At 36.4% G+C, this 22,153-nt stretch overlaps 1 protein-coding gene across 4 annotated transcripts in view; it reads right to left on the reverse strand.

The window, feature by feature from the left end:
• The window catches only part of LOC127569772 (rho guanine nucleotide exchange factor TIAM1-like), a 205,774-nt gene that overhangs the window by 103,469 nt on the left and 80,152 nt on the right, over positions 1-22,153 (reverse strand). For all 4 annotated transcript variants that reach the window (XM_052014647.1, XM_052014644.1, XM_052014645.1 and 1 more), the window contains 6 exons: positions 20,637-21,078; positions 17,765-17,937; positions 8,876-9,100; positions 6,150-6,335; positions 3,906-4,052; positions 1,011-1,085 (listed from right to left, as the gene is read on the reverse strand). In XM_052014647.1, the coding sequence (XP_051870607.1) occupies positions 1,011-1,085; positions 3,906-4,052; positions 6,150-6,335; positions 8,876-9,100; positions 17,765-17,937; positions 20,637-21,078 (1,248 nt within the window). The remainder of the gene's footprint in view (positions 1-1,010; positions 1,086-3,905; positions 4,053-6,149; positions 6,336-8,875; positions 9,101-17,764; positions 17,938-20,636; positions 21,079-22,153) is intronic.

Consider the following 22,153-nt stretch of genomic DNA (forward strand, 5'->3'; position numbering starts at 1 on the left):
TCATACATTCAAATAAAATAAATTGGAAGAAATGTGCTTGATTATAGTCATGAAGTGAAAAGTATTCCGAAGTATTCAAACTAGAATCAAAATTCTTTCCACCAATGTCACAATTTGCCTATATATCTGGACACAATTCCACACGGAAGCCTCTGGTGCTTTACAAAGATGAACATCATGCATTAGTCAAGCTTGACTCTGAATTGACCATGAGAACATAATGCTCAAACTTAATGTTACCCCTCATCTAATGTTCATATAAGCATATTCTGCAGAGGTCCAGCAGCAGCAGCAATCACAATCAAATACCTTGGCTGACTCTCACTGCCTTCCCCAGTGCAGGAAAGACAAATGAAGTAGTCCTACTACTGCTCCAGATGGTACCAGTAAGAGTGGGCATTGAAACTATTTTCCTGGTGTGTGAGATTCCCAGCTACTTACTGATTATACTGTGAACTGATGGGTGGGAGGAGGGAGAGGTGTTCGAAGCAGCTTTCTCAGTCAGATTTATCTTCTGTTTGCAATGTAACTGCTGAGGAAACTAACAGAACAATATTTCTCAGTGGTTTCAGCAGAAGACTTAGCAAATACAGGTGACTCCCGTGTTAATGCCCATTGGTTTACAGAAATTTACCCTTACTGAAGTCACAAATCACAACTCAAAAATTTGAGATATGGAATGAAATTCATTCTCACGGAATTTATGTGGGGAAAAAAATAAATCAACTCAATTTTTTTCCCCAGCTCGTGTTTCTTGATGCACGTGCAGATGACACAGCTTTGCTTTACAGTCCGTTTTCGTGGAACACAACCCCCCATAACTTGGGGGGTCGTCTGTATAATAATTCCTTTAAAATGGCATAACATAAGACAAACTTCCAGGTGTTTTTTTTTAATCTAATACTAATGCAAACTACCACCTTTGAGCTTTGTTTATCCACAAAAGGCCTTTGTGCAAATGCAAACCGTCATCTCAATACAGTCAACCTCTTCTGATGTTGGTTACTTACACTGGTATACGTTGAACATTCATTAAAGATCCCTTCCAAAGATTTCTTCAGAGTTGCTTCACTGTCACCAAAGAGCTAAACAAAAAGTACATGAAATTATCTTGATGATAATAGCCAACTATTTTCTTCACACTTTCCCTCCATTTGTCTATTTGTTCCCCGTGAGCTGTTGTATTTGCTCCTTTATTTCTTTTGTTTTCCATTGTTTTACTTCTTCGGCTTCTACATTCCCACTCTATGCTCAACAATTGTGGGAGGCATTCAAGTCATTTTTAAAGGTGTCAAAATTGGAAAAATCACTGTGAATTTCTCTGCCACATGCCAGGAAGGACAATATGAATATTGACACAGTATAGATAAACAAAATTTGCAAACGACTCAGAACCTGGAAGAATAGTGGAGCATAAAGAGGCTGGTCCAAAACTTTTAAAAATAAACAGATTTATAACAAGATAACATCAGTTAAAATTTAGTGTTAAACTTGTTAAAGTGAATGGGTAGCACATATGGGAGATGTTGAAGTGTAAAAGACTGAGAAATTTAAAAGTTTTGGTAGGCTCAAAATGATTTCAAAGGAGGAAGAACCTTAAACCCATCCTAATTCATCCCTTCAGTACCTAATTATTTAATGTATGACTTCTGATCTCTTGATTGTAATTGCTATTAATTGAGCATTCGCTCTTCTATAAATAAAATACATATTTTCCATGGTACTTATTCACATCTCATTATTGCTAATGAATACCCACAGTTAAAACTGTGCACACAAACTGTGCGTAAAATTTGCACACACATCATTTTCTTTTACAAATGCTATTATATATTTGTATATTTATTATCTGGTATCACATTTGGATTTTTATAATAATGTTATAAGATATGCCCTTAGTTAAATTCAGTTCAATAAAAATAAAATCCAAATCATATGGCATCTGAGTCTTAATCAAGGATTACACCCAGATGAGCTGCATTTAGAATGGTATTAACATCAAGTTGAATTAACGTTGTCCATAAAAACATCACAAGGAGAATGGGTAATTAAGATTTAACTCACGTTAGCCTAGCAAGGAATGTAATCAGATCATCTCACAAGAAGTTAAACAGAGAAACAGAATCCAAGTAATTCAGATGGTTTATAGTGTTAAATGTAACATAATTTCTTTTGGGTTTAGCATTGTACAAACCTGCATACTACTTTATCAGGAGTTTGCTGCCCAATATCTTGGCAAGTATGATCTGGAGGCCTCATTATGTGAGCAGCAAACAATAACCTCTCATTTGCTACCACATTATTTCTCTTTAATTTATCAAGCAGTAATTTGATGAATGATTGAAAAAGAAGAGGCCAACCATAAATCATCTGTGCAACACGTGAAGCAACAAAATAATGATTTCCAACAGACTGTGAAGGGTAAAGAGAAGTTCCTTAATATATACAAGAATGTTCTTGAACTAGTGCATGAGAATGAATCAAATGCAAGATCTAGTTCAATGAAATAAATTATGCTCCAGATATTCCTCAGGTACGGTGATGCCATTGGAACGTTGTGCATTCAAGAATGTCCTGTACAGTTCAGTCTTGAATTATGCATTAGAATAACCTGGAAATATAACAATACCAACCCAAGTGATCTAAACTGCATGTTTCACTCTCCTCTTTCAAATAAGTTGATACGGATACCATTTAGAGGCTCATATCTGATGCAAACAATTAAGCTGGTTTATCTGATAGACAAAAAAGTGAACATTCCAACCAGCAGTTACAACCCAAATCTTTTACTCATTTACTCTTTTATTCCTTGACACGTATAGAACAAAATAATTGATGAACTTCTTCTGGCACTTTATTCCTAGATAATTCTGAATTGCAAAAACAGACCATTTTCAAAAACAAATCTGAAAATATAACTTGATATCAGTAAAAAAACACAAATCATTATAAAGCTAACAAATTGCTAACAAATACCCAATTGGTTCTGGAACATTCACCTAGTCTGGCCTACACATGACTCGAGTCTCACATCAGTTTGGCGAAACCTTAACAATTGTCTGAAATGGCTGAGAAAAATACTCAGTTGCATCAAATCTTAGCCATCTTGTGCAGAGCAATAGATCCTAGCCTCACTAATGATGCTCACATCTCAAGAATGCATAAAACTTGTGAACTCTAAAATTAGGTAAGTCACCAAAAGAATGTTGGATGATGAAAATTAAATTAAAAACATTAATGATCTGATTATTTTCTGCATTCACAAGCTTACATCTGACTATAGACTGCTGGAAAGCAATGTTGCCAGGTAACAGTACGTGCTGATGAAACAATTTTGTGAAGAATCATTCCAATTAAAAAAGCAGATATTCAGCAGGATGAAAAACCTTTCTTTTCAACCATTTTGTTTCGTTTTCTCCCCTTGACGTGGTCTGTATAATTGGCCATTTTGCCTTTGTGCTCCTTTCTTTTCTGCTTTCATTTTCATCAATTTTGTATTATTTACATTTCAGCTCCCAGAATTCTCAGATCACTCTCCATTGTACACTTATGAATTGTATTGTCTTTTACATTGTTATTAATTTTTCAGTAATCAATACAAAATATTTTTCTACACTTTCTCTGAAACTATCTCTTCCATTGTTGATATATTTATCCTCAGATTTCATTTTAATGCAGTTAACAATGGTCAAAATACAAACCATCTTGAAACAAACCATACTTTGGCTTTAGAAACAAAGTAAAAATCCTGCAGCATGCAAATAATAAGGTGCATATGCTGTTTTGTGCAAGCACATGAAAAGAAAGACAATATAAAAGAACATGGGACTCAATCTTACAGTCCAAGGACCTTCAATAATTCTATCTGCAACAAGTAAAAATCAAATACTGCTATAGCATCTAACCTGATTAATGCTGGGTCGTTCTTTTGCTTTCTTTCTTGATGTTGTATCCAATCCCCAAAGGGAAGAAAATCTGTTCCGTCGTTTGCTGACTGATCTGGAAATTGCCTGAGTTCGTTTTTTCAAACCAGGTTCAGTTCGAGCTGCCACCTAAAATAATTATTTCACACTCACTTCAAGATGGTTGTTAATGATTAACTGATTGATTAGGGATTATTCTTTGATTTAATAACTAAATACCATCTAGGCTGTGCAAACAAGATATACAGCTGAGTGTCAAATGTTTCTATGCAACATAGCTCATTAAGATTTTGCAATTGGTATCATCTGTAAAAAATAAAACTTTATTCATCAAAGAGACTATTTTAAAGGAAGTCTGTGATAAGACCAATAAGGAATATTTCTATCTTAATCAATGGATATGGAGAGGCACTCCACAGATGGCAGGAATAACATCTCTTGTATGAAAAGTAAGAAAAGCTCTGAAGTGATAATTGTGCTCACCAATTAAAAGTCACACAAGTATATAAAAAAAGCAAAATGAAGGATATGAACATTATCCCAGAAATCACTGAATTTTGTCCTTTTTTTAAATAGGGGAATCACCCATGCCATTGCTCACAGTGAGTTGCTGCAATAGATCCTCCTAAGGCACATGGATTCTGAACGGATTTGTAAAAATATTTACTCAGACATGGCTGTGTTTTTTTCATTCTTTCCAGGAAAATTCAAGGATTATCTATCAGTATATGGGATATGCAGATTTGTAAGGACAGTCACATATTACTGTAAAACCCACAACGTATTTGTCTAAGATTCATGTGCAGCCTTGTGCATCTCTTCAGAGTCACCACACAATTTTTCTGACCTCCTGAGGCTGAATTAGAGGCTGGTAACTTTCAGTGGATCCTCTTAACATATGCTTTCTGTTTAACACATCTAGAGTCAAAGAAATAACATTGATGGAGGCCATTCATTCATTGTGTCTGTGCCAGTTCAGCCTAATTCTACCCTCCTGCACTAGGTTCGTAGCCCTGTAGGACACTGCTCCTCAACTACACACCGAGGTTTTATTTTAAATGTGATGATCACTTCTGCCACTACCACTCATTCAAGCAGTGTGCCCCAGTCTCCTACCACCACTGGCTGAAACAAGTATTTCCTCATCTCTCCTATCCTTATATCAAATACTTTAAATCTGTGCACCCTGGCTTTTATCCCCTCTGCTAGGGGAAAAAGGTCCTTCCTACTTATTTTACTCAAGCCTTTCTAAATTTTATATACCTCAGTTAAATCTCCCCTCAGCCGACTCTGTTCCAAAGAAAGCAACCATTGGTCATCTGGAGCAACACACAAAATGCTGGAGGACCTCAGAGGGTCAGGCAGCATCTACGGAGGGAAATGGACAGTCGACGTTTCAGCCCAAAACCCTTCATCAGGACTGGAAAGAAAGAGGGGAGATCTTTTTATACTGGTTATCTCCCCTCTTTTGGTTATCCAATCTTTCCTCATAGTAAAACTTTGGAGTCCTCGCGACATCATCTTAACTCTTTTCTGCATCCTCTCCAATGCAATGGTATCTTTCCTACAATATGTAAAGCAGAACTATATGTATTACTCAAGCTGTGTTTGAAAAGCATTGTATATAGTTCCAAAAATAATTCCCTGCTCTTATTTTCCAAGTATATTTTTAATAATGAACTTTTGAAGTCAATTAGATGCTATTATTTAAGGTACTTATGCAAGTAGGAAATGGTCCTATAATATTTTAATATAAAAATTTGACACATGACAAATCTGAAGTGTTGTCAATATATCTGAAAACATGTTTAAGTGCAAACCTTTCTATTCCAAATCAACTACCAGCATCCAGTACTGTAGTAAACATTTAATTATGCAATGGAATATAAATGAGAAAACAGCAATAGAATCTACTTTTCACACACATGCAATCTTAATAGTCTCATCTATTAAATGATTACCATGATCTATTAATCGACATTTCACTCTAAAACTTATTGATCTTGATTCTGAAAACACTAGTTACAGTCATTTTGTACAGGTTTATCTCATATAACATAAATTACAAAGGATTAAAAAAAAGGAAACCTCTTTTAAAATGTTCAGTTCAAAATGGCTCAGTCACTCATAGTATTTCTACTTGCAATGAATAATATCTATTATAATGGTGCTATTAAAGTGGTCTAATCCAATGTTTGAAATAAAACCCAAATACAACAAACTCACCAAGGCATGGAAAGATGATACTGAAAAAATATTTAGACGACCCATGGCATGTTTGGTTGGCCGACTTGCAAATGCAAGAAGTCTTTTTGGGTTTGGTAATTCTCCACCTTGAAGGCTTGCCATATAACAACGATATCGAAAAAGATCAATTTGAAATTGTTCTAAATTTTGTTCCCATAAAAAGATCTGTAAAAAGTGGAAGAAAATGAAAATTAAAATGTATTTTTCATCACTAATGGAATAAAACATGCACTCTTTGTACTCCAATAATAAGACCACATGTTCAACAATATTTTCCTATCAGGGTTGAATACACACTGTACTAGAACGAAAGATTTACCTATTCATTAAATCACCTACTAGTGGATGAAGCATGCCAAGTACCAACTTTCATCATGGCTGACTAAAATATTTTCATATCCAGATTACATCTCTTAAAATCAGTAGTACTTATATTAAACTGTCAAGCATAAAGCCTTGCTTAAAACCCCATTCTTCATTAATGTTATATATATGAAGTATACAGTATGTGGGCACAATTAGCTATTTAATGTTTAAAACTTCGAATAGGCAACAATTTCAATATATTATTCCCACTAAGGTCAGCATTAATTTTTGGCTGAGGCAATTTATGAAGTGAATAAGACTTGCTGAATTTTGAACAAGTGGAATGATACTTCAATGCAAAAACAAAGATGAAAATCATACTAGTAAGAGAAAGATGATAATCCAAGCATTTCTCTGCTCACCAAACATTTTAAGTGAGTATTGTTATTTTGCAATAGACCCTGGAAATGTAGATTATTCACTTCTTGGCATTAATGAACATTTTTCATATAAAGTTTAAGCTTACCATTTTGCTGGAAATGGTATCAACAAATAGGAAAGGTTCATGTGATCCTTCCTTTGAGTAATTATAAACGTATCTTATGTTTCAGTTTAAAATCAAAATTTTCAGCCAAAGGCATACCTTACCCTAATGGTAAGGACTCATCTAATCCATTCCCATATGGCACAGAAACATCAATAAATCTCAAGCAGGTTTCATTAACTAAACAGCAGAGTCCCTGGAGAGATCCAAAGGGAGCAAAATGAGCAAACAGCAGGCAAAGTATGTAGGAAGCAAGTGGAAAGACACAGGTTACAGCTGAGGCACAATGGAAAGGAATATAGTCAGTAATGACGGAGTGTTCATAATTCATTTGTGGAGGTCAGTTAGAGATTATTAGTTTTTCAATGTTTGCTACTTTCTGTAGAGTAGACACAGTAATAGCACTGAGTATTGAAATGGTTTTCCAAATATATGACTGAAAATGAAAACACTGAAACATTCAAAGTAACACCAACTTTATTCCCTTAATATCTTAGGAGGTTCACCAGTCGATCATGAGAAATAAAACCGCATAGATCATTGCCTGCAAGACCAAATTATCTACCTGCTGACCAAGAAGTAACTTATTAAACAGATAATACAGCACAGTTACTGTAACATCTTAAGAACGGATTGCATAAAGCACATACAGTTGTGTTGTCACATGATTCAGATACTTAAAAGTTTTTAAAGGCAGCACAGCATAACCAAATTAGTTTTCTCTAGTGAAAATTTTCTATTGTGGATACAGTAAAAGACAACACATTTTGGAAGTTGTAAAAGAGGCAGGTAGGTTACTTTACTTAATTCTTTGCAGCATTTGTTATGAAGTATGAAATTGGCAGTCATTATTACTATTTCTGTAAACACACACACCGTTGACCACATCCTCATCCTTGGTAATTTGCTTTCACTAATCCTCTTCTTCCCTCAGTACCCCTCCTGTAGATCTCTCCATCTGAATCCCATTCAACCCTCTCTTACCATCTCTCTTCTTACCCTCCATCTGCTGGCTGTTTGCTTCTGAGCTGAGGTTTCTCTGACCATTTGCCTTATCAAAGGCCATACATCACCATCAGCGATCATCACCATCCCCTCAACCTCTATCCCAGCAGCTGTACATCACCTGCAACCTTCCAAGAAACCTCAGAGAAAAGTGTTGCTATAGTGGTATTTATAATGAGGCAATTTACCACGGAGACTTCAGTTCTCCATATTTAAAGTTCAATCTTAATTCAAATGAATTTACTATATTCAGTGAGCATGCCCCGCCTTTAATGTCATTTTTAATTGGGGAGTATGATGCACAGCATCTAAATTGAGTTGGCTTACACTCAAACCCTGCAGAGGGGAAAGTAAGCATGTGGCTTTGTAATCTATTTCTACGACTTAAATATCAAGACAGAAACACTATTGAAAAACTAGCGAAATGATTTTTAGATTTTGATTAGTTTCTTTTGACTTTGTGGGAATGTTCTTAACAAAGCACAGGCTGTAAAGTTCCGATCTTGTCCAAAACAATGGAATATCTCTAAATGATCTCCTTGAACTATGACAAATTTGAGAAAAGTTAAAGGAATTAAAGAATCAAACAGAATTGGTGTTTTAAAAAAGTAATATACTACATGAAATTTACAGCTTTTCTTATTTTTTACTAGTTGTGATCAACTTTATTGAATTAAATATGGATCTGTAAAGAATAGTTTTACAGTTTCCCTTAGTGATCACTTAAGCCCTGTCTTAAGTTACTTCCTTTTTTAACTTTCCAACTTACATATATTACCAGACTTATAGGACTTGTGAATGGTTAATTAAAAAAAGTTGATTAATATATTAAATTATACAAAGATGTTACCTGATCAAGTATAGTCTTTCGCTTTTTCGGATCATTAACTGAAGACAACTGCATATCCCCCATTTTCTTCATTTTTTCATCCATGTCAATTTTCTGTTCCAGCTTCTTCATCTCTGACTGCAGTAGTTTGACTGTGTCTTCTCTGCGATGCTGTTTTGCCACTGCACCTGCGCATGCAGAATGGATTGCAGTAATCCAGTTTTCCAACTCTGTTTGGCTGCAAGTCTGCTTGTGAATAAATTATTGAAATAAATAATTTTGGAAAATTGACTATTAAATAAAATAATATTATCATGACCGGTTCAAGAGTGAAATTGTATTTAGTGATAAAATTGGTTATGCAGCATCATATTACCAGTTTCATAAAGAATTAGATAATTGCTGAGGTACAATTAACAGTGACTCAACAAGATCATTGATATGTCAAGGAAAGAATGTGAAATATCAACTCTGGCAACTAAGTTGTTGATTGTTTTCCCCAAATCAATACTTCAGTGGCAAACAAAAAGCTCATGGCAGTGCTGATTTCTCCCAATGAAAGACTGAAATGATGGTGTATCAGCAAGATGAAAATATCAAGATGAGAAACTTAAATTCTGCAGGACCAAGGTAAAAGAATTTTCCATTTAAAAAAATACAAGAATCAAACATTAAAATTGCTGTCATTTGCAAATCTGCAACAAGAGAGTCATAGACGCCATTTTACCTGTTATAATCCCAACATTTCTTACAAATCTTCTGGCTTGAGCACAGTGTTTTACACCATCTTCAGAGCCAGAATTAAAACAGATGTATGTGAGAAAAGAATCCACTCATGATGCAAGAAAATGGTATGTCTATCCCTCTTAAACCATGCACATCAGTGACTTGTTTCTCATCAGTTACCACCCCCAGATACACACCCTCTAATTTTAGAGCATGATGTTGGAATAGGTTTAAAAAGAAAATAAAGATTTTCAATCCATTGTGCAAAGTTACAATTAAAAACATCGTTTAGTAATATATTAGACTTTTACAGTTTTAAACTATTCATTATCCATATTAATATTTTGCATAGTATATCAACATATTAAATAGGAAATACAAATACACCAGAACCTACATTGTCATTATTTGTAATCCCTGTTTCTCTGGCAACTGTATTATCGCTACAGACATACAAGTCTCTGTACCATTTATTGTGAATCAAAAGCAAACTAGCCAATTTATTCTTAGTTTATATGCAATTTCTCAATAACCTTTAAGTTACATATAATATTTGGAATGCATTTCTGAAAGCAATATTACTGTTCAACTACCTGTTCTTATTTTTTTCTCTTAGTACAGTCATAAAGTGAGAACGTTACCAATACCAAATTTAACATTTAAATCCGCAGCAGAGATAGTACTGCAAAGACATGCCTGGACTTTTCTTAGATAGTCAAGTAATACTTTACAGGACGTTTTTGTCTGGAGACTTGTATTTTATTAATGTTATTGCATTGATAAGGCTGTCAAATATTTGAAGGTTTGTCACTTGTTTTTGTTTTGAAATACTGGCACATTTATTCATGCTTTTCTTATTCTCCTGTGCAAAAGCTCTTTAGACCATTAATTACTGGATGTACAAACTAATTTGGGACCTTGGTGGATCCAACAGTCCGTCTCCTTGACCTGTGAGATACAAAATAAATAAACAAATAGAAAGGTGGAGGATGTAATAGTGTAATTTAAATAAAATATTGAAAGTGAAACAATAAGAGCAAACAAAAGAAACAAAGGACTGCAGATGCTGGAATCTAGATGTAAAACACGATGATGCTGGAGGAACTCAGCAGGTCAGGCAGCATCCATGGAGAAAAGCAGGCAGTCAATGTTTTGGGTCAGGACCCTTCTTCAGGACTGAAGATAGGAAAAGGGAAAGCCCAATATATAGGAGGGAACAGCAGAGCAGCGATAGGTGGACAAAAGAGGGGAGGCGGGGCGAGCACAAGGTGGTGATAGGTAGATACAGGTGAGAGATAGTGATAGACAGGTGAGGGGGAGGAGGGAGAGCAGATCCACCAGGGGATGGGTCAAAGTTAAGGAGAGAAAGGAAAAAAAGGGTAGAAAAGAAAAGAGAGATTGGCTAGGAAAGGGAAGAAGAGAAGAAGCATGGTGGGTCGGGGGGCATGTGGGGAAGGGGGGTGGGGATTACTTAAAGTGGGAGAATTCAACGTTCATGCCGTTAGGCTGCAAGGTCCTAAGACAGAAAATGCTGATCCTCCAGTTCGCATTTGGAATTCTCCTGGCAGTGGAGGAGGCCGAGGACTGACATATCAGTGATAGTGTGGGAGGGAGAGTTGAAGTGACTGGCAATGGGGAGATTGGAAGGTTCCCGGGGTGGGAGTGGGATGGTGGAGTGGGGGGGGTGGTGGTGGGGGGAATGGAGTGAACTAGGGAGTCACAAAGAGAGCGGTCCCTACAAAAGACAGAAAGGGGTGGGGAGGGGAAGATATGCAGGGTCCTGTTGGAGATGGCGGAAGTGGTGGAGAATGATGTGTTGGATACGTAGGCTGGTGAGGTGAAATGTGAGGACAAGGGGGACCCTATCCCTGTGGGGTCTGGGAGGGGTGGGGGTGAGAGCAGAGGTGTGGGAAATGGCAGAGATATGGGTGCAAGCTCTCTCGACCACAGTCGGGGGGAAGCCCTGGTTTGAAAAGAAGTTGGACATCTCTGATGTCCTGGAGTGGAAAGCCTCATCATGGGAGCAGATGCGGCGGAGGCAGAGAAATTTAGCAAACAAAAGGTTGGTATAAGAAAGAGAAGAAAAACATACAGAAACAAAATTAAGAACCAAATTAAACTCCAAATTTTAAAAACATCCAGAGAAAGAATTACTAACTACAAGAATGGAACTCATCAGTTTAAGCTGACCTATTCTATGGCCAAAGTTGAATAGTCCTGTAGGAATAGAAGTTGTATGATTGAACACATGCTCACATAGTCGAGTACTAGCTCTAGACTTCTGCAGCAATACAGGGAGGGGAGGTTGACAGAAAAGTTTGGTTTCTTGTAATGAGAGTTCTGGTTTCCTGTGACACAAAATACAGCAGAGCAATTTTTCGAACACGTTGTGCCAATTTGCAACTCATTACAGATTTATTTCTTCCTAGTCATAATCTGTTGTGGTTCCTATCCCTCTCCTTGCATGAATAATAATGTGGGCATTTAACTCACGAAAAAAACAACTCTGGTTCAAAGCAAAGCTGGGTTTGGAATTGGTCATTTCCTTCTACAGTCTGATTCCAAGTGAAACCACATCCACACACTGAACCACAGGCACTTTGCTTCACTCAGAGACAACACTAACTTACCATTGAAAAACAGTCATTTATCGGGCAGAGGGGCATTATAAAAATAACCCACTCCAAGTTTTAGTGCATATCAGCTTGCCTGACCAATTGAACAATTTCCAGCATTTTCTGATTTCATTTCATTGTCTACCCCCATTGGGCAAATACTTTAGTTGCCAAAAAAAAGCATCCATGGACAATCAAAGAATTAAGGAACAACATTAAAAGAAAAAGCAAAATAAAATAGACTAGTACAAATTCTGGCAACTGGGAGAGATGGAAAGGACAGCATATGCTGACAGAACAGTTCTATAGTCAGAAAAAAGGAGAAAGCAAGAGTTGTCAATTTAGACACAAGAGATTCTGCAGATGCTGGAATCTGGAGCAACACACACAAAATGCTGGAATTCCTCCAGCATTTTGTGTCTTACTCATTTTTTTTACAATTATATATAGTGGTGCAGAATAAATTTGGCTGCTAAAAATGGATAATGGTGAGACTGTAAAATAAGAAACAATGGACTTGTTAAGTGATTAATTTGCATCAGTGTTTAAGAAAGCAAATATTGAATTATGAACATGTTCTTTCCAAAATTAACATAAGCAAAGTAATAGTGATGAAGAAAATATTATTATTAACAAGTGCCATATCGACAGGACCAGATGATTTCCATCTGAAAGCAGGTAAGAACATTGCAAGTGCCTTAACTAAAATTTTCCAAAGTTCTCTTAATTCAGGAAACTTGAGATTGGAAATTATGCATGGAACTCCATTACTTGAGGAAAATGAGAGAGTGAAATAAAGGAACAGTAGAGCAACTACACAAATATATGGTGTCAGGAAATTACTATAGTCTATAATGAAGGATGAGTGACTGAACATCTTGAGATTTTTAAACTGATCAGGATGAGCCAGCCTTGGTTTTTATCAAATCTGGCTGAATTAGTTAAAGTTGAAGTTGATGGGATTGAAGGCAATTTGTTGTTCTGGTTCAGAAATTGGCTGAGGAACAGGAGCTAAGGAGGACTAATGAGCAGGTATTCAAGTGGCAGCACACACATACTGTGCAAGTACCATAACTAATCACCACATTTATAAATAAATTAGATGATGAAAAAGCAAGTCATGAGTCCATGTTGCAAATGAAACAAAGTGACAATGTCACAATGTCAATGAAGGTGCTGAATTGCAAGGTATTAATAATTAAGTGAGCAAATGGGCAAATCTATGTTAATTGTATTTCAATGTCAACAAATGGGAGCTCACTTTGGACCTAAAAAAAACCCAAAATACTCAATGGTAAAAGGTTAGAAACGGCAGACCTCCAAAGAGACTTGAGGAGCCATGTATGTAGATCATTAAAATGTCAAAAGGAATTGCAGAAAATAAATCAAAAAGGGAAGGAATGTTGGTCTTTAGAACCGAGAGGACTGGAGTAGAAGAGGGTGGAAGTTATGCTGTAGTAAGACAAAATGTGAGTTAGAACGATCCTGGAGTGCTGTGAGCAGTTCTGGATGTCACATATCAAGTCTCTAAGGGTGGTGAAACATGGAAATCTCTTCCGTGAGAAGCAAATGCTGCTGGACAAATTATTTATTTTGAAAATAAGTTTGAAATACTTTTGTTAAGCCCAGATATTAAGGATATGTGATTTATGTAGTTAGGGCACAAATTGTATTACTGAATGGCAGAAGAGGCTCAAGGACAATAAATAGCCTCCCCCTTTTCCTGTCTCCACAAAGGAGATGTTGCTAATTATTGTCAATAAATCTTTGGTTGTCCCAGTGCGATTTGCAGCCAATTAATTATTTCCAAAATGTGGTCACAACTTCTTTCTGGGTTATTTATTTAAGAAGGCTGCTTAAAAATATAGAACAACTTTGTACTCAGCTAAACTTAAGGAACAAGAAAGTGAATATTATGAAAATTGACTGTTTTGTAGTGGTTAGCTCTTGAATAAACAATTTAAATTTAAATTTTAAAATTTAATATTTAATTTTAAGTTCAAATTTTAAATTTTTAAGTTTTATTTACAGCGTGGTAACAGGCCCTTCCGGCCCAACGAGTCCGCGCCACCCATTTTAAACCCAAATTAACCTACCCGTACGTCTTAACTAAATGTATTTAGTCGTAACTAAATATTGCTAATTTAAGAAGCCTTTAATATGCCAAAAATTCAGGTGAATTGGTTATTTTAATTGTGCATGCATGTATCGTGTACCATTCAAAATAATTGTTCATAGGATTGTGAATAGACTTGCATTACATTTTAAATGTAATTAACTGATACAATTTAAATAAGCTGTAGTAGTAAGCCCCACACACCTGAATGTCCTTGAGTGATTAATTTCTGCAATAGTCACTTGGTGAACCTGCCCCACTGTGGTTTGAATTGTTAAATCAAATGTGCAGGAATACCGAAACTAAAACAAATGACCTTTGAAACTGCACATTCACAATTTTTTACAGTCTTATCTGGGTGGAATCCTTCAGGAATTACTGTCATGTGTAAAACTGTTTGTAGTACCTGGTTTTTACAACTTCCCCACTGTTCCACTGAAATGAGTGACCTACTTGTTAAAAATAGTCTACGTTGTCCCTATGGTATATATAAAAGAACTACAGAGCAGATTTTCCACATCAGAAGAGCAACGTTTGCATACTTTATGGATGTTTTAGCAATGAATTTTTCATCAAAAGGATTTGTACCTGGAACATTTAATTTTATTTTTAATTGTTTTTATCTTTTCCCTTTCTTCAAAAGCTCACATACCCACTACATTGTTCTACTATTATCTGTTTTTATTTCAGATTTCTCACAATTGTGCTTTCTCTTTACAACTTCGCAAAATGCAGTATTGCACCATGTTGTCAACAGTTTTTCATATTACCATTTAATCTTTCAGAATTTATAATTAAAATGTTATACAGAACTTGTTTCTATTATGATACTGTTATTACTTTCCTCTGCCTTTACTATTTACTGGTCCACCATATTTTTCTGCATTAGTCTCTTTTTGCACAAAAGTCAATACTGTTAATAATTGGTTACTAGTTGAACATCAGTGTTACAGGAAAAAAGAGCTGAGTTTATTTTTTAGATGCAATTTAATGCGAAAATTCAGTTTTAACCAAAAGTTTTGAGTTTTGTATTGTAAAGGAAAAGATTGGATTCAGAAAAAAATAAACTGCATGGTGCAACACAATACAATAATTCTAGAATATTATTGGAGGCCCTCTTACCATATACTATTGTGTGCTTGTTATCCACTTCCATGAATTGGAGCATGGTCCTCCAAGCATATGAAGTGCATACAGATAAAGGCAGTTGGGTGTATGCAGTGAAGTGCATCAGTGTCCAATGCCCCATCGATGCTACCATGCATTGACAGTGGAACACATCTTAGCCAGCGAGTTAATCCTGCTACTGCTATCCCAACCTGTGATGTTGCTAGGAGGCTGAGAATGTACTGATTTCCCTTCCCATGCTGAGCAATTGCCCCCAACTCCCATGATTGAACTCTACTCTCTCCAATGAACTCCATTATCCCAGGATCTCTGTTACTCTGCCCATACAATCATGTCTGATGTTCCCCATGTTAGCCCAAATCTTCTCTCCAACCTCTTGACTTCTGCCCTGAATTTATCTGCAGAACATACCAATCTCCTCCCTGCATCCTGATCATCTACCTCTTTCCAATCATGCTCCACTTTCTGATCATCTTAACTCCAAAGTGGTGTGAGATTGCAAGAAAAGGTCTATCATATAGTTTGGGAAGGATTCAAAGTGTAAAGTGATGATTTGCTACTTCTACCCCACATAGTGCTGAAAACACACTTAAAAGAATTTCTTGTATTTACGACACTAAAGTTAATTTCTTTCCAAATGAGATACAGAACGCAGCCATTGCTGAATATCTGAATCCACATCTGCAGTGTTTATTCGCTTCATAATCCCTGGCAAATTCTGATATAACTCAATCTTTTTTTCACCACAGATGCTTTTCTGATCTGTTGGGCTTTCACAGTATTTTCCTTTACTGTAGATTTCCAGCAACTGCTGTGTTCTGCAATTCACAGTTCCAGCAGGATTTTTTCTCCCGTCCTCCCCCAGACAACAGACATTAACAATCTGCAGCCTCTCCTATTCAACACCAATCTGTGTCACTCCTCCATTTGTTCTCCATCTCCAATCTATCACAAGACATTCACTTTGTTCCTTCATCTCTCCTCCTCTGCAAGTTTAAATATGACTACTTTTACATCTTCCTCTTTGAAAAAAGATGATTGACATGAATCATTGACGGTTTCTCTCTTCACAAATGGCGTTTGACTCATTGAATATTTCCTGCACTTTTTGTTTTTATTTCACATGTCCAGGAGCATAATCATGTTCTGTGCCACAGTAAATTATTTTCTGAACACCTCCCACTACCCAACAATGTATTGCACGTAAGCAGATTAGTCCATTTCATTGTGGATAGTTTCTGCATCATAATATAGAATTCAACCATACCCAAGTCTAGAATCCTATTAATTGTTTAACTTTTCTCTCTTTCAAACACTGCACTGAATATGATATGATGACTTTAAACAAATGTTCACAGTCTCCAAAAATTCATTGTCTTTCAGACATTGCTTATCCCAATTTATATGAAAGTTCAAATTCCCTCAATAAAGACACCCAGTGTTTGCAAAACTGGTCTAATATTTGTATTTGTGACCACTGCTCCTTCATAGCCATAACGAAGGTCTCTGTAGAACTCGAGAGTTAAATTCTTTTCTCCTGCTTAATTCTCTCCATAAAGTCTCCATTACCTGCTTTCCCTCTCACTATATCCTCTATCATTAATATCATCCTCAGTCACTAATGTTTCTCTGCCTCCATTATGCCTTTCCTAACATCTTCAATAACCTGGAAGATTCTAGTTCCTGGTCTTAACCATATTTCAGCAATACATTTTAAATGGTTAATAACATATGTTTCAAGTTGAATTTGTGCCTGCAATTCATTTATTTTTTTCCTCATACTCTTGTCTATTTGCATAAAGAATGTTTATTTGAGCCACACAGTCTAAACTGTCCATTCTAATACAAAATAGAAAATAGTGGAAATACTCAGCAAGTCAGGCAACATCTATGGAGATGGAAGAAGTTGGTTGCCTGACCTCCTGTGTACTTCCAACAACTTTTGTTTTATATTGGAACAGAAAACAGTTTAGAAGGTGTGACCCAAATATGCATTCTTTGTACAGGAGTCTGAGAATTAATTTGAAGAGATTCATAGGTACACACAAGAAATTGTATTTCAGCTCAGCTTGAAGATATAAAATCATTGGAAAAGTCATGAATAACATAACCTGGATAAATTCAGAGCAACAATGCACAAGGAACAACAACCCAAATTTAACATTCAATTTTGTTGTTTTCACAAGTGTAGAATCTTAGGGTCTAATTACTGAGATGTACTGTTGAACAAAATATATTGTCCATTTTCATGACAAAAAAAATCAGAGAACTGTTAATCAACATTTTAAATGAAAAATTTGAAAAGACAAATAATTGACTACAAACCTGAAATAAGAAAGCATCTCCAAGAGAATTACTGAGACAGAAGACAAAATCTTTCTTTGGATGTTCAGGCACGGCCTGAACGATGCTATTTTCAATCCAAACCATGTGCTTTGGCACACAATTCTGGTCTACTCCTGATCTCCCCTCTGCATCGTAAAAAAATAAGGTGCAGCCTAAAGTTGAAAAAGGTAAATAATTTTTAAATTAAATTCAATTAATATTAGTTGTTCAATTATATTGAATAACAAAGATCAACCAGCCTTTGCATATCTGTCCTTTTCTACAAAATATCCAAAAACACAAGGTAAATTCACAGCTGTATTAAACATTTTTTAAGTATTTAGATTCATGTATTTTTTCCAATTTAATTTCACCCTTCCTCTCATGAAGCTGAATCCCTTCCTGGAGTTCCAGGTATTGGCCTCAATGGTGGACAGTAGAATAACTTGCACAATGAAAATTACAAATAAATCTGGCCCAGATATCCAAAGAAGCACACTTCCAGGAGATGGGCAGTCACTGGATGGCACAGGAACATCATCACCGATGATGGCCTCTATCTCAAAAACAGCAAGGCTAATTGTAGCTGATTTGACCCTTCTGATAAAATGTAATGACTTGAAACTTTAACTCTTTTGAGATACTGCTTGATCTGAGTACTTACAGTAGATTCTGCTTTTATTTCCCATTTGCAGCATCCACAGTCTTGCTTTTATAAGTCCTTTGACACTGTCTTTGCAAAAACTCCCTATGTTCTGAATCTGCAGTCATCAATGCCATTTCAATCACTTTATATTTTGATCTTGGAGTCATGCAGGTGCCCCAGAAATGGAGGGAAACAGTGTCTGGCATAAAGTGGTGGTGGTAGGAGGCAAGGGGGGAGGGAGGGAGTGGGGGTGCTGAGTGTAGAGTGAGAGCACCCAAGGGTAGAGATTCAAGGTTTCTTTGTGCAGCCTAAAGTAGCATGCTCCTCTGGGCTTGAAAATAATCTAAAAATAAGAAGTAAATTGAGCCTCTTCCTGCCCCATGCATGATTAACAACCCCAAGTTTCATTGGTGCATCTGGCAGTGATTGAATTGCAATACAGAATGTCAACATTTAATGAAGCCTCCTATGCTGAAAGAAACCCTTTCTACTGAAAGGTTGGTTAAAAGGCAGCAGCAACTCAGGGGGAAATGAACAAGATTATTTTAACCATATAAAAGCTACAAGGGTAAAATTGGCCCTGATAGATGATGGATAATTACTGACAAGATTACTGATGGATGCTGACAAGATCTGTTTGCTACCTGTTTTGCTAGAAGAGTTTGCAGTTGCTAGATTGCATATGTCCCACTTTTTTTAAAACTTATTAACCAGAGTACCCTCTGCTCGTCTTTAAAATGGAGGTTTACTTGGAGAAAGAGCAGTAACAGCACAGCTGTCCCATCAGAAAACCTCGGATGGGAACAGCTCAAAGATGCCACAGTGCATTCAGACCAAGATCCCCTTCCTTGAACTTAAGTGATTCCAGCAGCAATACATTCCAACATAGCCATTCTAAATACTCTTAAGTATCTGATGATAACTGAGACTATTTCATTTAACCAAGAAGCCTCAAACTTCACTAATTAATAAAACAAAAAGAAAAACCTGGATCTTAGTAAGGGAAGGAAATCTACTAAATTGGCATGTACAAAAGTATAATGGGTGTGATTTTCTTGTTCATCTGCCCACTTGCATCAGCCTTTCCTGTTAATAAGCCATATATACTGTATTTTGGAAGAGATTAATTGTTCTACTAAAAAAGTGCACCTGTTACCTTCTTTAATTAATAATGAGCTTTACAATTAGTTTATGTGTCATAAGCTCCTTCACATCCTGATGTGCAGTCTCTAGAACTGTTGGGATGAATAACCTGTTTCTGTGAATACTGTGCAAGTAAAAACTGTTTGATGGTGACCTGTGGGATCTGGTAAAATGTCACTGGCTATGTTTGATGCAAGCTCCAGGTCTGAAGTTAGCAGAACTTTATTCTGGCCTCCCATGGTAATTTTTGTCTTCTGACACACTGATATCTCACAGTGTGCATCTGTGAGTTAACGTTAAATGCTGTCTATGTTGCTCAATCAATGTCATAGTCTCCAGTGAGTCTTACTGAACCTCATCATTCCCCAACCTCAGAACAGAGATGTAAAAGTAAATGCATAGCTGGGATGGGACAAGAGCAGCAGCAATACAAATATTTAAGTTTCAACTTCTTCAGCAAGTATCCAACTTGCTAAATTCAGCTTCAGGTGGTATCACAAAACTTTCAAAGATCAAGATTCTACTTAGCAATATGAAACTGTAAAGTGGTTACAATCCAGCAACTCCATTTTGCCTGCAGATAGTATTGAGGCATTGAGGCTATTATTGAGGCATTGTTTTATGGGACTGGTAAATGACACTGGGAAGGCAAGTTGTGTTGGATTAATACACGTTTCTTATCCCCCACTTTTTTTGGGCTGATGACAGGTTTTAGAAGGCACTGGACAACGAACATGGATAGAAGAAAATTGCAAAATACTTCAGAAAGAGCAGAGAATTAGTTGCAAGCTTTTCCATCATATTCTCCATTGTTTTATGTCAAAATTACTTCAAAAATACATAATAACTGAAGACAATCCAATCCAGAAACTGGCATGTTACGAGTCAATAATTCTTGATGTATGCAGTAAATGAAAATAAAGCTAAGGTAAATGTAGAATAAGCATATGTTACCATGCAGAAAAGTATTTACAAATGAAAATACAAAAAAAACCATAATTTATGATCTGCAGCATTCAATTTCACTTCACGTTAACAATGGGATTTCCAAAAAACGATAAATCAATAGAAATTAAATCATACCTTTCAAAGATACCCAATAACATTTCCACTTTCTTCGTGTGGCTAATTCTACTTTTTTATTTTTCTTGTGGACTAAAAAGTTCTTCACAGCAAGTGAGCCTGCTTTTCGTACAGTGCCTTGGTCTGCAGACTGAATATCTGACTGTCCCGGGGAACTGAGGGTACCACTGCTTTGTTCATCACTCATGGCTGACTCCGCTTCCTCTGGATTCTCTGTGTTGATGACTGTTGACTCCAATGTACATCTAAAGTTTTCATACACACCCTGGCGAAGTGCATCTCCTGCTGAGCCAAGCTCACTACCAATTAACTCACGATTAAAATTAGATGGATAGCACATTGAACCACTAATATTGGAATAGCGGGAAAGATGGTCATTATCTGTTGTTGCACCATCAATACCACTATCTGCACATTCACTTCCATCTCCTATAGTAACATCCTGCAAAAAAAATGTAGAAAAATATATCAGAGTTCATCAATTGATTTTACAACATAAAAAATAGAAAAGTCCCAACAAAATAACAAAATAAATACAAATCCAAATGCATTGCAATTACAGGTTTAATAACATTTATTTTATCCTCCACTCCTTTACAAAGTACCATGCTGATTGGAAATTTGTGTCCATGCGCACATGCAAATATCTGTGTAAAATAAAACCTGTATTTTACCTGCTCCTCAAATGTTTAAGTAATTCAATTTCCCTGAGAAACCTATTTAGTTTGCAATTTAAAATTCATCACAGCGGCTGTGAATCTGCTGCAATTTGCCAATTATGTCCCCAAGTCTAAATCTAGCAATAGTTGTTGAAATGCAGCTCTTCTGCAACTCACTTAAGTCTTGGTCCTTCCATCATTGCATTGCCAACTCACTTTTAGTCAATCATCTGTAAATTTATTACTGGGACTTAATCAAGAGTGAAAACTTCAGCTAAGTTCTCCCTTCATTAGTCAATTTAACTCAGGCAAGTGCAAGGTGTTGCACTTTGGTAAGTTAAACCGGGGCAGAACTTACACAGTAAAAGGTAGGGCCCTGGAGAATGTTGTAGAACAGAGACACCTTGGGGTACAGGTACATAGTTGCCTGAAAGTAGAGACAGTGGTAGTCAGGGTTGTGAAGAAGGCATTTGGCATGCTTGCTTTCATCAGTCAGTGCACTGAGTACATGAGTTGGGATGTCATATTATAACAGTACAAGTCATTGGTCAGATCACTTTTGGAATATTTGTGTGCAGTTCTAGTTGCCCAGCTATAAGAAGGATGTAATCAAGCTGGAAAGAGTGCATAAAAGATTTATGAGGATGTTACCAAGACTGGAAGGAGAGGTTGGATAGGCTCTGACTTTTTTCCCTGAGGCACAGGAGGCTGAGGGGTGACCTTCTGAGGTATATCAGGGGCATGGATAAGGTGAATGGTCACTCTTTTTCCCAGGTAAGGGATTCCAAAACTAAGGGGCATAGAATTAAGGTGAGAGGGGAAAGAATTAAAAGGGACCTGAGGAGCAACTGTTGCGCA

This window comes from Pristis pectinata, chromosome 4, assembly GCF_009764475.1.
Source record: "Pristis pectinata isolate sPriPec2 chromosome 4, sPriPec2.1.pri, whole genome shotgun sequence".
Lineage (NCBI taxonomy): Eukaryota > Metazoa > Chordata > Chondrichthyes > Rhinopristiformes > Pristidae > Pristis > Pristis pectinata.